Here is a 17197-nt window from a genome sequence, read left to right as displayed (position 1 = left end):
TCATTTTATTATTAGCATTTAAACAAGTATTTATGTTCATGAGCATTATTCATGTTGCCATTGCAATAAAGATATTAATCAACACTGTGCAATAATGATTTTCCTTTAAGGTGCAGAAGGTATCGGTATCGTCGATACTGACCCTGTAGTTACTTGGTATCGGATCGATACCAAATTCTGTGGTATCGCCCATCAGTAACGCTAACTCCCCTCACCGAACAGCTCTCTCTCACCCTCCCTCTCTTCCCTCCACACACACTTCTTCCCTCCTCCCTGACCCATCTCCCTCTAGCTCACCCCACCGACTCCCCAAAGAACACCCTGAACAAGACAACAACCTATAGTCATTACAGTACCTTCAGATCTCCCACCCTGCAACACACCCCGCCCCCCGCCACGTCTCCCGACGTTGTATGACATTTTGATCAAGTAAACAAATGTAACAGAACATTGTTAGCACATATTAGCACATGAGAACAATCATCAGAGGTCGCTCATTCAATTCTTTTGCAATTCAACACTATAACCTGCGTCATTACGCAGCCTCCAAAATGAGACGTGACTTATGTCACTACATGTGTCTCTCTCGCCTCTGTAAAAGTTCTTTGTTCATTGCACCCCTCAGTTCGGGGTCCCCCTATCGGCCTGGCGCACTTCCGTTGTGTTCTCTCTTTTGCAGCGTTTCTCTTTTGCAGCGTTTCTGTTTTGCAGCGTTTATCTTTTGCAGCGTTTCTCTTTTGCAGCGTTTCTGTTTTGCAGCGTTTTTGTTTTGCAGCGTTTCTCTTTTGCAGCGTTTTTGTTTTGCAGCGTTTCTCTTTTGCAGCGTTTTTGTTTTGCAGCGTTTCTGTTTTGCAGCGTTTTTGTTTTGCAGCGTTTCTGTTTTGCAGCGTTTCTCTTTTGCAGCGTTTTTGTTTTGCAGCGCGTTTGCCCTTGTCGGCCACCGTAGAGAGAAGAGGTTTTTGATGACAACTGTACGGTGGCCGACAAGGGCAAACGCTCCACAACAGCCAAAACACATGCAAGAGAGAAACGCAGCAATGGCCTGTAGGGGGCCCCCGAACTGAGGGATGCTATGAACAAAGTTTGACTAACTTGTACAGAGGTGAGAGAGACAGATTTAGTGATATCAGCTGCATCTCATTTCGGAGGCTGAGCAATGAGACTCAGCTATAGTTTTGAATTGCAACAGAATGAGCATCCTCTGATGATTGTTCTCATATGTGGTAATATGTGCTAAAAATGTTCTACTACATTTGTTTACTTGATCAAAAGTGTCATACAACGTTGGGGGGGGGGGGGGGGGGGTGTCTTTTTGCATGGTGGGATATCTGAAGGTCCGTTTTCCATTTATTAGTTTTTAAACACTTGGCCATCATCTTTTACAATACTGTACTTTTATAATTTGGTAAAACATGTTCTTAGCATGGGCAGCATGGTGGCTGAGTGGTTAGCACTGTTGCCTCACAGCAAGAAGGTCGTGGGTTCGCATCCCGGCCTTTCTGTGTGGAGTTTGCATGTTCTCCCTGTGCTTGCGTGGGTTTACTCCGGGTACTCCGGTTTCCTCCCACAGTCCAAAAACATGCATGTCAGGTTGATTGGTGACTCTAAAATTGCCCGTAGGAGTGAGTGTGAGTGTGTGAGGTTGTCTGTCTTTGTGTGTCTATATGTGGCCCTGCGACGGACTGGTGACCTGTCCGGGGTGTACCCCTGCCTTCCACCCGGGAGAGAGCTGGGATAGGCTCCAGCGGATCCCCGTGACCCTGAACAGGAAAAGCGGGTATAGAAGATGGATGGATGGATGGATGTTCTTAGCATCCCTCATTTCGGGGTCGCTACAGGCCTGGCGGACTTCCACTTTAGACCTAGACTTTCAAACTAACCTGCATGTGTTTAGATGTTGGGAGGAAGCCGGAGAATCTGACAATAACCAACACAGGCAAAGGGAGAATATGCAAACCTTCAATGCAAACATTTTAGGCACTAAAGTTTTATCCTAAAGTCCAGAGGGAGTGTCTGATCCTTACTGTTTGATTGCTCTTTTACCAAACAAATTATACACTATCAGTCAAAAGTTTGGACACACTTTCTCATTCGGTTCAATTAGTGTGTGTCCAAACTTAGAATTACGCAATATTAGGTATAAACAAAACCACTTTCTGTACTGAAAAAGAGTTTTGACATTTGTACAAAAAAAAACATAAGATTTTATACTTTTACAGTAGGTATAGTGTAAGCAATGTAAGAAATAACAACAAACATGGCAATAACACAATAAAACAGTGTATGTTTTATAGCCGTTCTCGTGAGTAACTCAAAGTGCTTCAAGCAATGATGTAGTCTCTGAGTAGAGCTCCTCTCTTCATCGTGGTGTGGCAATGATCTGGTACCTGCGAGGCAAATTGGCAAAGCTGCTGTACTCTGGAATGAGGTTTATACTGTCAGGGCCTTCCGTGCAGGAAAAGGTGAAATGCTGCAGCAACGACACGAGGAAGATAAAAAGCTCCATACGAGCCAGAGACTCCCCAACACAGGATCTCTTTCCTGTAAAGAAACACAGTCACTAAAAAAACACTGTATATTCAAAAAATAAGTGCTTGCGATTGTGCAATGAGTGTGATATATAAGACAAGATAACTAACAACCACTAGTCATGGACAAACCACAACCAAACAAAACCTTCAGTTAAACCACAAACTTGTTAAGCTGTTACCAAGCTGTTACAGTACACTAACATCCAGATTAAATTGGTTTCTCAACTAACTGAAGACTGTGTTGTACCTGCAGAAAATGGCAAGAAAGCAGGGTTTTTCTTAAAGTTGCCATTCTGGTCCAGGAAGTGCTGGGGGTTAAAGGACCAGGGAGTTGCCCATTCCTTTTCCCCTTTTAGTACAGAGTGCAGCAAGGGAAGAATCACTGTGTCCTATTGAGACATGATATCAGGTTAGTGTAGTAATGGATTTTTGTTTTCATCATCACTCTACCTGCAAGAGTATAGACCAATTAATATGAAATATGGATTTGAGAGTACCTTGGGGATGGTGTAACCCCTGAAAGAGATATCGTGCAGTGCGTGATGAGGGACGCTGAAGGGAACGATGTCCAGAAAACGCTGCACCTCATGGATGACAGCATCCGTGAAGGGGAGGGACTTCCTGTCTTCCATGTTGGGACAGCGGTTTTTTCCAATCACAACGTCAATCTCATGCTGCATTTTTTCTGCAAATGACAAGCAAAAAATCACTCAACTGACGTTATGGATGTTAAAAGTCAGGTGCAGCTACAGGCTCATTATTTACAACTGGTAGTCTAAGATGGCCGTGTCTTCTATTAGGGGACCACCTACCCTGTATGTTTGGGTATTTGATCAGCACATTAAGGGCATATCTGATGGTGGAGCTGGTGGTTTCTGTTCCTGCCAGGAACAGATTCATCAGTGTGCACACCAAGTTGTCATAGTTGAACTCAGTTGTGGGATTATTCTTCTCCTGGGGACAAAGTGGTAATAGTACTATAAGACAGACAACAGAGCCAAAAGTCAAAATAAAAAATATACTTCAAGCAGAAGGTGACAGAAGCCCATATGGAATTTCATTTCCTTAAAGTTGGATTGTGTGAATATATTAAACTCTGATTAAAATCAGTAAAAGCGTCACCTATATAATAATTCTTAGCACCAATGTAATATTAAGGCATTGTTTTTTACTGATATTAAGGTGTTTTATAATGAAACTTTTCACATGACCGTTATATTGCACAGTGTGGTCTGTAAATAAAGAAAATAATCCTAAATTTCTGTCCAACCTGATCCATCCGGATGAGGAAACAGTCAATGTAGTCTCTGGGTGAGCTGGGGTCCAGTGTTTCTTTGTGCTCTTGGATCTTCTTCTTGATAAACTCTCTAATTTCTTCGATCTGGGCAAATACAGTGTGTTGATGGCCAGGCAGATGCTCCATTAGCCAGGGAAAGATATTGTACATCTGTGGGAGGGAAGCACACAGCACAATGCAGCTTTCTTTCTAAGGAAGTAATAAAAATGTGGAAATGTGCTCAGTATGGTCGGGCAGTCATTGTCAGATACTCTATGTAAAGTTTTGGAAAGCTTCATTGTCTCATAATAGGTCTTGAAGATGCTATAAGGACACTGTATTTGGAGCACCATCAGCCTCTGTACCACTTACCTGGCCTAGAGGACTGCTACCAAACTTTAAAATTTCAGATATTCAATTCAATTCAATTTTATTTGTATAGCGCCAAATCACAATACAAATCATCTCAAGGCACTTTACAAAAACTAAAACTAAAAACCCAACAATTCCCTTATGAGCAAGCACTTGGTGACAGTGGAGAGGAAAAAACTCCCTTTAACGGAAGAAAAAAACCTCCAGCAGAACCGGGCTCAGTTTGGGCGGCCATCTGCCTCGACCGGTTGGGGTGAGTGGATAGAGCAGAGAGAAAAGAACAGCAACAATAAACAACAAATAGACACTGCAAGTTGGTGGGGCCAGTAACTGCACATCAGCGATAAACAGCTCCAGTACCAGGGACACCTGCAGAAGGTACAGAGAGAGAGAGAGAGAGAGAGGGAGGGAGAGAGCACAAACTAGGGGAGAGAGAGAGCACAAGGTTAGTAACATTCAATGGTGGAATATACATGAGGTGGGAGAGAAGGGGGGGGGGGGGGGTAGGGTAGGGGAGCTCAGTGCACCAATGGTCCTCGGGCAGTCTAGGCCTATAGCAGCATAACTAACTAAGGGATGGTTCAGGGTTGCCTGAAGCCAGCCCTAACTATATGCTTTGTCAAAGAGGAAGGTTTTAAGTCTAGCCTTAAAAGTACAGAGAGTGTCTGCCTCCTGAACCCAGGCTGAGAGCTGGTTCCACAGGAGAGGAGCTTGATAGCTAAAGGCTCTGCCTCCCATTCTGCTTTTGAGAACTCTGGGAACCACAAGTAGGCCTGCACTCTGAGAGCGAAGTGGTCTATTGGGATAATATGGTACTATGAGGTCTTTAAGGTATGAAGGAGCTTGATTATGAAGGGATTTGTATGTGAGAAGAAGGATTTTAAATTCTATTCTATATTTTACAGGGAGCCAATGAAGAGAAGCCAATATAGGAGAAATATGATCTCTCTTGCTAGTTCCTGTCAGGACTCTGGCTGCGGCATTCTGGATTAATTGGAGGCTTTTTATTAAGATATTAGGACATCCAGATAGTAATGAGTTACAGTAATCTAGCCTTGAGGAAACAAACGCATGGACTAGTTTTTCTGCATCATTTTGAGACAGGATGTTCCTAATTTTGGAAATGTTGCGCAGGTGAAAGAATGCAGTTCTAGAAATTTGTTTTATGTGTGAGTTAAAGGACATGTCCTGGTCAAAAATAACTCCAAGGTTTTTTACAGTAGTGCTGGAGGCCAGGGCTATGCCATCTAGAGTAGCTATAATTTTAGAAAAGTTATTTCTGAGATTTTTAGGCCCAAATATAATGACTTCTGTTTTCTCCGAGTTTAAAAGTAAAAAGTTACTGGTCATCCAAGCCTTTATGTCAGTTAGACAGGCTTGAAGTCTGGTTAACTGGTTTGTGTTAACAGGTTTAATAGATAGATATAACTGAGTGTCATCCGCATAGCAGTGGTAATTAATAGAGTGCTTCCTAATGATATATCCTAAAGGAAGCATGTACAGGGTGAACAGAATCGGTCCTAGCACAGAACCTTGTGGAACTCCATAACTAACTTTTGTTCGTGTGGAAGGTTCATCATGGACATGAACAAACTGGAATCTGTCCGATAAATAGGATTGGAACCACTTTAACGCTGTTCCTCTGATACCAATCACATGCTCCAGTCTCTGTAATAAGATGTTGTGGTCAATGGTGTCGAATGCTGCACTAAGGTCTAGGAGGACAAGTATCGAAACAAGTCCATTATCTGAGGCTAAGAGAAGATCGTTGGTAACTTTCAACAGTGCTGTTTCTGTACTATGATGTGCTCTAAATCCTGATTGGAAATCTTCAAATAGTTCATTCCTGTGTAAGTGGTCTGATAGCTGCTTAGCAACAGCTTTTTCTAGGATTTTAGAAATAAATGGCAGGTTGGATATTGGTCTATAATTAGCCAAGACACCTGGATCAAGACTAGGCTTTTTGAGTAAAGGTTTGATTACTGCAGTCTTAAAGGCCTGTGGTACGTAGCCTGATACTAGAGATAAATTTACCAAGTCCAATAAAGATGAGTTCATTAATGGCAGGGTGCCTTTAAGCAGTCTAGTCGGGATGGGGTCCAAGAGACACGTTGATGATTTCGATGAACCAACTACTGATGTAAATTCAGAGAGATCTATAGGAGAGAAGCAGTCTAAACATAACTGAGGTCCTACAGATGATTCAAGAGCTACTGTAGTAAAAGATTCATTTATTGCAGGTATAGGAAGCATCTGCTGAATTTTATCTCTAATAGTTGTGATTTTATTTGTAAAGAAACTCATAAATTCATCACTGCTGAGAGCTAAGGGAACACTGGGCTCGACGGAGCTGTGACTTTTTGTCAGCCTGGCTACAGTGCTGAAAAGAAACCTGGGATTGTTCTTATTTTCCTCTATTAGTGATGAATAGTATGCAGTTCTGGCTTTACGGAGAGCTTTTTTATATGTTAGTAGACTGTTTTTCCAGGCTAGAAAAATTTCCTCTAAGTTTGATATGATGTTGAGGAGGCGTAGAAAATGCTTGTCTTCATAATGGAAGCGCTGGTTAAACGCCAAGCAGCAAATCACATTGGATACAGTGCAGCTCAACAAGAATGTGGGGTCAAAAGGTGTGTCTGAAGAAGAAAACACCATCTCTCAGATAACATGATATGCAGTATTACAATAATGTGTTAAAGTCCCTAATTAGAAGAAAAAAAAGGCAATTTGGAGTTATCATAAAGCTGGCCAAGAATGAATTGTTTTTCAAATGCCAAAAATTATATTCAAATGTTCACAAATATTCAAAGTTTGAACATTTTCAGCTTTAAAACAGTATCACGTGATTTGATCTCTTTGTCATGTCATCTGTATATAGGCTAATTTAGTGCTGGTAATGCAGTGTTTTGCCTTTGTCAGTCTCCAGACGTATGTCTGTCAATTCTTTTTTGTTGTTTTTTGTGTCACCTAGATCTTTGATATAAAGTTAATATAGCGTATTTTTGGTTATATATCCCATAACATGAATATAAAAAATAGGCATGAGAAATCTATTAAGGTCTGAAGCTATAATTAAGGGCTGTGCAAAGTAAACTTAACTTGACCAATTAAGCAGTAATCCTGTTTCACTATAACCCTATGTGAAACATGCCCTCTGACAACAGTAACTCAGAACACACCTTTGAATTCAGCTATGCGAGCTCTTAAGTGTTTGCTTTCTTCCTGGATCCACTCTTCCATCCCCTTGCGCCCCATCCCAAAGTCTCTTAGGGTTGCCAGTGTGAAGCGTCGCAGTTGGTGCCAACGCTCCCCATTACTGATACCCAAGCCTGACAAAAGGAAATGTGTCAGAAGCCATACATATACAAAAAACACAGAAAAGACAAGTATTAAACCCTTGAAAAGCCACTGATTCTTTGACAGAGGTGGCAGATTTAAAGTTTCTCATGTTACCATAGCCCTTTGTAACTCTGATCACAAATGGCAGCTGCCCTCTGCCTGTGAAGTCATCTGCCTGGTCCACCATGGCCTCCTTCACTGCATCATATCCTACCAGAACAACCGTCCTCTGCCAGCCCAGGTACACTGTTATCACGGGACCATAGGCCTCACTGAACTAGAAAAGACATTAAATATGAATAAACACTGTGATGTAAACTCTTTTTGAGAAACAGTGTGCAGTAAAAAGTCAAATTCAGTATGACTGAATACTGAAGCTCCCAGTTGTCTGTCTCACATGACACTATATATAGTATTATAGAGGCTGTATTAGATCTAAATAATGAGAACAATGAAATCCACCTTGAGATAACTTTTAAAAGGTGCATGTTTGTTCACCTGCAGCAGGTTTTGTCTTGTCACTGGTCAGCAGATCTCTCTTACACTTATTGTACGTTCACTCTGTGGTTGGCTCCGAATAACACTGTATTGGGAGGAGCACATCTGACCACAGGTGAACTACGTTACTCCTTTCTACCTTAGTATACCATTATGTGGTTACATGTGCCAAAAAAACTGAAGTGACCATGACAAAGCAAACAGACAGCTGAAAATAAATGCAACTTCTGACAGCTTTTTTTTAATTTTTATTTCCTTTTGTTAAAATTAATGGCTTTGCATGACAAAAAATGAATAGGCAAATTAAAAAAAACCAAAACAAATGCACAAGCGAGTAAATGTAAGGGACCAATGGCCATAAGTGGTCTTAAAGATGTCTAGCAGGTATGTGATACTACATGATTTCTAATAAGTAAAAGATCTAGGGTTTTTTATGTACAAATGTATGTCATCTGCATATACTCCATTGATGTGATCGGTAAACTGGTAAAGTAGTTTTTTGTTGTATGGAGACTGCAAGTGTTTCAATGAAATGTAGAGGAGATGGGACATCCTTATGATGGAAAGGTTCCTAGATGTGGTTGTTAGCCTTCAGATGTTGATGGTCCACCACCACATTAATTCAGAGAAACAAGAAGGTCAGCTGTTTGATCCTGCTGATCTGAGCCCTGATTATTATTGCTGAGACAAAATATCAGATAAACACATACTGCATTTCAGGCTCAGCATATCTCACTCTTGTGCAAATCTGCTCTATCACCCTTCCTCTCCAAACCTTGGTCTGCGATCTGCTGTGTCACTCCACACCAGTAAACAAACAGCAGATGGCTCTAGAGAGAAATACACAGAGTCATGGTGATAGCATGGTTTATTTAAAACTCACCTTTGGACTGAATTCCAGATACTATGGCATTTAAGATAATATTTGTACAAACTATGGGAGCTCTCTGAAAGCAGGACAAAAGGAATCCAAGCAAAGTGATAGAGAAATATACATACAGAAGTCAAATAGTTGAAAACATATAAAACGAACACAGGAATGTGGCAAGTAGTGGAGAAACTCTCCTGTTATAATTTTGAGACTAAAATGTCCTCATAACATCTGTTTCTGGAATCATTACACTGCTCACCTGAGCTGTTACGGGGCATGGAAAGAGTGATACAACAGACAAACAGTTTTCCTGAGGATCATGGGCGTAATGCACAGAACACCTTCATTACTATAAGTGAGATGCATTGATAACCCAATGAATTAATAATCACAATAACACCCTTATATATTATAGGAATATCAGCACAAGGTTTATCATGACAATAAATGGTCTTTCAAACAGTTTCTCTCTCTATTGACTAAAAAGCAAATCCTCCACAGTCAAATGCATCGAAGTCGGAGTCTCCTTCAAAGTCGAAGCTGTTGAAGTGTGGGGAGTCAACGTCCTGACTGCAGGCGTGGAAGGAGCCACCTGCAGGAAGCTCAGTGAAGCCTGTGCCATGAGCGATATCTGGTGCTCTGCTGGCAAGGGGAGAAGAAGGGGAACAGGAATTGAGGTAGCTTAGCGCAGACGAGGCTGCTGCACCTCCCATCAGTAGGCACACTGCCCTCACTGCCCGGGCATCACTGCTGTTACCATGGCGAAGACAGTCTGACACACGATGTGGGGGTGCCACAGAAACACTGCGCAGAGGCCGACGGGCTCCAGTGGCTGCAGAAAACATTTGTAAAAAAACATTAACACTATACATTAATCTAGATTGTGTTTTTTAAATACACAAAATTAGGGAAACATTGTCAAGTTGTTTTATGATGATTTTGATTTTCTTGTGTTTTACTGGTGTTGTTTTGTGATTCTTCCAGGATTCTTGATGCACATGACAGCAAAAGAAAAGTTGCAAATAAAAAATAAACACGAGCTACAGCAATTGCACATTTATAAATATCTATATGCTACAAGTCACACAAAACAAAATTGAATGTCTGAAAGAAATAAACACAAATATAGGCAGTAATCTGTTAGTAATTGAAAAAATTCAATTCAGTTTCACATTGGAATGTGTTTTATTTATTTGCACCATGGTTTTCTAAATGTATCCTATTTTATCACAGATGTTTTGTCATTTGTTTTTTGTTTTCTAAAATTACCGTGCACTGAAAAATGTTGCCCACCCCATTACATCCATTAATGGAGTTTTTAACTTGTGAAATACCACCACTGTCAAGTAACTACAGATGACCTGATAGCAAACCTTGGTTTTGGCCTCTGTCTCTGAAGGAACCACCCCGTTCTGTGGCCCGGGACATAGGAGGGGTGCCCTCACTGACCCTGGGTGACCCGGGGTCTTTATCACTGGATGAGTCGGACAGGGGGTCTCTGTCAGTGATGCAGGGAGTTATGCTGCAGTGTCTCTGCAGTGTCAAGGGTGACATGACACCCTAGACAATGAGATAAATACAGGGCTGTTATGGTAGATGGATAAATTGTGTAACACAGAAGCCTCATGTAATGAAAACATGCAAGTTCCCCTGGGATGTTTGTACCTATTTCACTTTTTCACAGATGTTATTAGAAAGATATGTAGAAACACACTACTAAAAAAGGTATTGAGATGAAGACCTGAAAACAGCTGAATGAAGTAACAGCAGGCTCACGCTGAATACTGCTGACTCACCTCTCTCACTTTTCTGATCAGCTTCAGCCAAAGACTGTGAAAGGTAAATATGACAAAGGGTTATATGTGAGTCAGACCTTCAGATAATTAAAACAACATGAGAGAAAGTATATTGTCCCTCTCCAAATCTGATAACTGTCTGCAGTAAACATGTCTCATAGTGTATTGGACAAAGGGTCCACAGGGGCAAAAAGAACCTAAGTGATTATTTGTTGAACTACCTGCATTTATCTTTAAATATGACAAACTTTCATCAAATAAATTGGTAATTTTGTGACAACTTTGTGATTTGGGCAATATCAGATAAGATAATGATATCAGTATCAGATAATGGAGTAAGAAAATATTTTTTAACTGCATACAGAGCTGAAGCCTGGGCTCATTTTAGCATCTACAGTGAAGAAGGCAATAAGGGGATCGACAAGAGCAAGGCTGTTTTAAAAATGTACTATTCAAAATCTAATTCTGTGACTTGGACAGCAAAGCTACATTGGACATTACAGAAATTGTGCTAAAAGTAAATGGAGATAAATAATAATAATTACGGTTTAATTTTATATTAATACATGAATGCATTTAATAAGGATGTCAAAAAGCAGCAGTCCATTGACTAATTATGACTTTAAACTGTATATGGTGGCAAGAACAAGTTAAAATAGCCCAATTCATAGCTTAATCTAAACTATATTAATGATCCAACACATGACACAATGTAGCTTCATTAATAACAGCCATTCTAAGAAAGCTCCCATCCTAAGCTCTAGGTGGTGAAAAATGGGTTAAAAGTCCTCCTGAATATCACAGGTCTGATCCACAGCTACTGGAAGTACTGGTTTAAGGTTATTGCTGCAAAAAAAAATTAAAATTAAAATTAAAATTAAAAAAAAAAAAAAGTCCAAACAGCTGTTCACTCTGAAACTAACACTGTGAACCTCAATGGGTGTCTTCAATACACACAAAAAAACCTATAAAAGATATTTTTTTCTGTTATTGCACCTGAATTTCTGAATTAATGAAGTTTATCTTATCTTATTATTAACCTGAGCACATTATGTTTGTCAATAGCAACAAGATCAGGTCACATTTTAGCCACATTTTATGCACAAAACCAGAAAATGTCTAATAGTTCACATATTGTTTTTTCTTGCCCACTGTAAATTACAGCATGTGCATCAGTGTGTCACCATGTGCAGTTCACCACCTTAAATGAGTGAGGAACAGATTAACTTTCTGTTTTATGCTTCAGGTTAGTGTTAGGTTTAAATTAAGATTAGGCTTGTGGGGCTTGTGGTCAGGCATTTAGTTGTAAAGGTTAAAGTTATGGAGAATTCATTGTATCAGAGATCCACCTGCAGTCATCAGGGTTGTCTGTGAGCAGCAGCAGGAACTTGTTCTGTGGCAGGATGAGGGCGAAGCAGCAGTCTCTCCTGCCACCTGGAGGCAACCTGGGTAGGTCGAGGATTTCTCGTCCCTCTACAATCAACTCACAGCTTGTTTGTAGTGTTACCACCTGGTCTGGAGGGGACTCTGCATCACGGCACACCAGCAGGTTTCCCTCCATAGTGAGCACAAGGTATTTTTCCTTCCACTGCTTGAACATGAAGCCCCCTGCAGCCACAAGAAGGAACACAGAGGAGCATGTGACTAAAAGGTGGGAGTAGTCCATTTGTGTTTGTGATTTTGTCAAACAAGGATTAATAGTAAAGGTGTTCCAATTAACAGAAAATGTGAGAAAAAAAAATGTGGCCAGAATAAGTATTTTTTTAGATGCAAGTAGTTACCTTTGAAATTATTCCTAATTTTACAGCTGCCTATATCCCATCAGCATACTGAAGAGTTAATGCTTGTTTTACCCTTTCACTTTCTATCTGCTTGTATTCTTAAACTGCCATGGACAAGATACTGTCAATCACTTCAAACACAGAATATGTCACCCTTTCTGTTCTAATGTTATTTAATTCTTGGGGTTTCCCATTAACTATTACTAAAAAAAACAAATATTTACACCTGCAATTTTGAATTTTTTATATTACTACAAATGTACTGACACATAGCAAAACAACATATACTACAATGCAATTTAATATAACAAATGCAACCTCTGAAATATTCACTTTTTGTCAACAGAAGTTCTGACATTGCAATTTAAACTGCAAACTGTGGAAGCTAGTTCCCTAGGGAAGACAGTAATGGCCTAGTCAACCTTTCCTATGGCCAATAGGTTCTAAGCATCAAAATATATGTATGGGTACAAGGGAACCTTTAACTAAAGGAAAAGCTTCTATTTCAGAGATTTCAGGTCAGGCCACACATGATGGCTTTACGGTGTATGTGTCCCAGACAGCCGTCCATTCTGTAATAACAATAATAGATGGAGAGCACAAGCTTATGGACAGGAAAGGTCTGATTTATTCTGCATACAGAGGATTAATGATGAACAAGTGGATTTTGCAAAAGAGAGGGGGAGGGGAAAGAAAAAGAGTTTACATGTCTGTTATCATGGAAATGCTCATGTGCGAAAACCTTTATAGATTTGACTGAATCTGATGCTACAGGGCAATACTCCAAAGAGATGTCACTATTATTAGTCCACAGTCAGGAGAAAAAAGAAAACTGAACTGCTGACATTACTAGTAACCAGTATCATCTGCCGTAGTCCTCTGAGCCACCATGACGCCACTATCAAATGAAGTCGAGGGAGATATAAAACAGATGTAACATTAGCACAAAGACATGGAACATTGGCTGAGTCCTGAATCATGACTTGGCTTTAAAACGAATATCTCGTCATTCTGTAAAAACACATATGGGGGAAATTATCTCACATAGAGTGACTTTCAGTCACTCATCTCTTGATCTGAGACAAAAAAATAAAAACCAGGACTTTATTACACCTCGAGCGAAGCGTATCATTCAGCATAATTAGACTGTAAAATGTAATCCAACAAAAGCAGCCTCAACTTTTTGGTATTTTTTGTTCATTCATAATACTTTTGTTTTTACAAAAACAAGCTCTCAACATGGACCACATAATGCCATCAACCCTGGTCATTCAGTGTCTGCTCATGACAGACATACAGAGAAAATCTACATACATGTTTAACTCAGATGTCAAGTAGAAGCTGCAGTCAAACATAGGGAGACCCACATTTAAAGCTGAAAATGATATGTAGAATGAGCACAAGCATGAAGCAAACAACAGAAGCAGCAGACTGCACACAAATGAAGGAATAATAGCAGACCTACCATATTTCCTGAGGAAGCCTCGATGAATGCCTGCTGTGCTCATCCCTGTGGTCATCACCGCAACAGGGACTGAAATGAGAGGCAGAGCATCTGATTTGGGAAAATAGGGCAAGAGGGAGAGGGAGAGAGAGAATAATCCCCACGATTTAGGCCTTCCATCCTTAAACCCATGCTGTTGTGAGTGGAATGGGTGCCATCGCTGCTTATATACACATAAACATCATATGAGTGTCAGAGGCCCAAATAATCATAACGCGCAGGGATAAATCCCCACAAGAAAGATCCTCTGAATTTCATCATGGCCATCGGCAGATGTCATGTTGGACTTTCCCGTACTGCTCCTCTCTCAGGAACACACGCATGGATTTAAGCCTGATTTAAGTCTTTACAGTCATGCACACAACATATGGGCGATTTATAATAGCTTATCATTAAACTGTCATCAAACCTGTTTCTCAGTGTATCTCTGTGCCCTTGGATGGCTTCCGAACCAGAGCTTGGATCATCTCCCACTCATGCAGATTAAAACAGGAGGATTATTATTCTTGCACAGCTGGATGCCTGTTGTTGCAGCGCTGCAGATAGGCCCAACCAAGATTTTAATCTGCACAGACCTGGGATGCATGGCCTGCTCCAAACAACAACCTCCAAGACATTAACTGTTTTTAATGTTATATATCCAAGTAGGATTAAACTCACTCATTGTATCAGCCATAGCTATGTAGTGTATCACAGTTGGAATAATATTATGTAACAGGAGGGATGTAGGAGAGTCACTGTAATACCACAATCAAACAGAAAGAGAGAGAGGGTGTTTATAGTAATTCAACAAGTGATGAAAAATACCAACAAAGGCTAAAGGCTAAAAACAAACACACTCATCGTATCCACACACAGGTCAAAGGTCACGTTACCTTAGATCCCACCTGCAGCAAGAAACAGTTCAGAGTCTTGTGCAAGAACATGTCAGTTTGCCCTGAAATTTGCCAGCAGTGGGCTAAATAGGGGATTTCTGGTTGGACAGTGCTCTATAGGATACTGTGATGTTCCCACTGTCAAGGGCCAAGAATGGAAGAAACTTGACAAGAATGGAAAACTGAAATAAAGACCATTGTAATAGATCCACACTTTTCCCTGTTGAAGAAGATGGGGAAAATCAGATTATAGTTCCTTACCCAAATGTATATCTTCATATGCATGTCCCTAATCTAATATGTGCTTATCTCTGCTCTGTCATTCTGAAACAATTACTAAACCACTGCAGCTGATTTAATTATACAGACTCCATTACAGTACAACCCTGACATGTTTATATGGGACAGAAGGTGTATTTTTTAATGGCTAATCTCTGTTCAGTACCACATTTGTATTCTGAAAAAAGTGTAGAATTTGCTTTTAGTATATTTTTGCTCTACCTCAATTATTACTACCATGTTAACAGCAATGAATGAGAATTTAACAAACAACCCAAAAAAAATCTACAAATAAAAAAAACATCAAAGGATCCCTAAAATAGAGAGTAAGTTCTGTAAAAACCCAAACAAGACATATGGTAGAGTCACACAAAACAACAAGTACACACCATATCACTCACTAAAAATATTACCAAAGAGAAATGATCTCAAATGAACTGCATGACACCAATGAGATTCCAAAATTTTTGTTTGAAGCCTGTGTTTGTTTTGTGTGACTGGATGTTTTTTCCCAGCGATAACCTGCTGTGTTTATGGTTTCTGACAAATCATAAACAGAGGTAGTTATTAAGGCCAAGTGATGAGAGAAAAACAGAGCATCACCATGACAGATCTGTGCTTTTAAGTGCATTTCTAGCCTCTATTCATGTATAAAAGAAAACAGATGTTAAAAATCTAGAGTGTCAGATTCTAGTAAGGGTTGGGCTCATTAGGCATCTGGTCTCTAGTGCCTTCAACAGATGCAAGTTTACTTTGACTCATTTGGCAGACGAGACTGTTGATTTTCAGTGCAAACAGCAGGACAGGCCACACTTTTATAGCACGGAAGTTGTTAGATTCAGTGATAAAAATGCAAAGCATATTCTTAAATTAAGTAAATATAAATTTCTCTGTTTGGTTTATGATATTTTTCTCAAAGGAGAATTTTTGTATGCTGGAGCAAACACTAATATGCAATATAATTTGAATTGTTAGTGTTTTAAGTATATTCCTGAATGATATTGGTGTTTTATTGTTGTGCTGGGTGCCTATAGGTGCAAGCTTTCATAGGACATGTGCTAAAATATATTGCTACTCACTGTCACTGTGAACCAGAAGGTTTTATGCCTGACATGAAAAGGATTTTTTTCAAATTATTACACTAGAGATTTAATGCAGATCAGTTTGTTGGAAATAAAATATTGTATCTATTTGAGAAATTAAAATATTATATAGTAGCTACATGTTCAGCAACTGCAGGACTCTAAACTGGGATGATTGAGGTTAAAAGAATCTAAATATGTATATATGTTTCATTACATAATCATGTCTCAATATGAATAGATATGGTTATTTATTATTTTCAGTTATTAAAAAGGACAAATACCAAAACACACTTCTAATAGTTAATGGACAGGTTCCCATTTTTCATGTTTGTTGGAACAATTGAAGTGACCAATAACCCTGTTTATTACATATGGACAATTTAATATTGTTTTAATATAGATTTTCAAAGCTTATTAATATGTTTGTTGTACAGTTTTGTAGCCAGATTGACCTATATTCATTTTAATGATGTATTTTCTACTTATACACTAAGTAAGCATGAGGTGGTTTTAATGTGAAATGACTTCACATAACACCTGGTATTTATCTGTAAATGACTGTAATATAAGGAGTGTTTGGTGTCATGTGGTGTGTTGGGGCTTTCCATTTGTCACTGGCAGGGGGCAGAAGAGCCTCTCTGAACCTCTGACCATCCTTGTATCAACAGGCAGTTTGTGTTTGGCAGCAGAAAGAAGAAGAGGTAATCTTATTGTTAGCACCCCTGGGAGGCCCCGGAGGTCGGACAGCAGGAAAGAGGTGTTTCCCATGTCATTCAGCCAGACCCTCTCCTTTGGAAGTCATGGGCTTACTTGTTTGGCAGACAGTGTAAACTAACAAGGATATCAGAACTGCAGTCTGAGTGAACACGATAAACTGGGTTTGACTCAGTTAAGCCACTTATCGAAAAATCCTTAAATCCTTAAGTCCTGGTGAAAAAGGTTTGTTGGATTTTGTTGTAGCCTAAACTTAAACACTGAGTCCTGGAGCTG

At 39.8% G+C, this 17197-nt stretch overlaps 2 protein-coding genes across 2 annotated transcripts; both read right to left on the bottom strand.

The window, feature by feature from the left end:
- Positions 1–2255: 2255 nt before the first annotated feature.
- Positions 2256–9208, bottom strand: LOC113134899 (cytochrome P450 2C31-like). Its single transcript, XM_026314481.1, has 12 exons — positions 9191–9208; positions 8753–8846; positions 7981–8039; positions 7633–7795; positions 7359–7508; positions 6698–6815; positions 4180–4222; positions 3802–3978; positions 3344–3485; positions 3029–3216; positions 2779–2920; positions 2256–2541 (listed from the first exon to the last, which is right to left on the bottom strand). Exons 1-12 carry the CDS (start codon positions 9206–9208, stop codon positions 2360–2362), a joined length of 1476 nt encoding a protein of 491 aa, XP_026170266.1. The 3' UTR covers positions 2256–2359.
- Positions 9209–9366: 158 nt separating this feature from the next.
- On the bottom strand, positions 9367–13984 carry LOC113143175 (uncharacterized). The gene is made up of 5 exons (XM_026328663.1): positions 13930–13984; positions 12033–12291; positions 10684–10717; positions 10261–10447; positions 9367–9719 (listed from the first exon to the last, which is right to left on the bottom strand). Exons 1-5 carry the CDS (start codon positions 13982–13984, stop codon positions 9367–9369), a joined length of 888 nt encoding a protein of 295 aa, XP_026184448.1.
- Between the last annotated feature and the right edge of the window lie 3213 nt (positions 13985–17197).

The sequence above is a fragment of the Mastacembelus armatus genome, chromosome 13 (assembly GCF_900324485.2).
Source record: "Mastacembelus armatus chromosome 13, fMasArm1.2, whole genome shotgun sequence".
In the NCBI taxonomy this organism is placed as follows: Eukaryota; Metazoa; Chordata; class Actinopteri; order Synbranchiformes; family Mastacembelidae; genus Mastacembelus; species Mastacembelus armatus.
Note: the sequence above shows the minus strand (reverse complement) of the source record. Positions and strands in the feature narration are given on the sequence as shown.

Excerpts from the sequence above, each read along its gene's own strand:
- LOC113134899 (XM_026314481.1), bottom strand. Across the intron at positions 7,509-7,632 it reads CAGAGTTACAAAGGGCTATG|GCTTGGGTATCAGTAATGGG; the intron begins GTAACATGAGAA and ends TCCTTTTGTCAG. Across the intron at positions 3,486-3,801 it reads TCCTCATCCGGATGGATCAG|GAGAAGAATAATCCCACAAC; the intron begins GTTGGACAGAAA and ends CTTTGTCCCCAG.
- LOC113143175 (XM_026328663.1), bottom strand. The coding sequence starts at position 13,984 with ATGACCACAGGGATGAGCACAGCAGGCATTCATCGAGGCTTCCTCAGG. Across the intron at positions 12,292-13,929 it reads AGGCTTCCTCAGGAAATATG|GGGGCTTCATGTTCAAGCAG; the intron begins GTAGGTCTGCTA and ends TTGTGGCTGCAG. Across the intron at positions 10,718-12,032 it reads GACAACCCTGATGACTGCAG|TCTTTGGCTGAAGCTGATCA; the intron begins GTGGATCTCTGA and ends TACCTTTCACAG.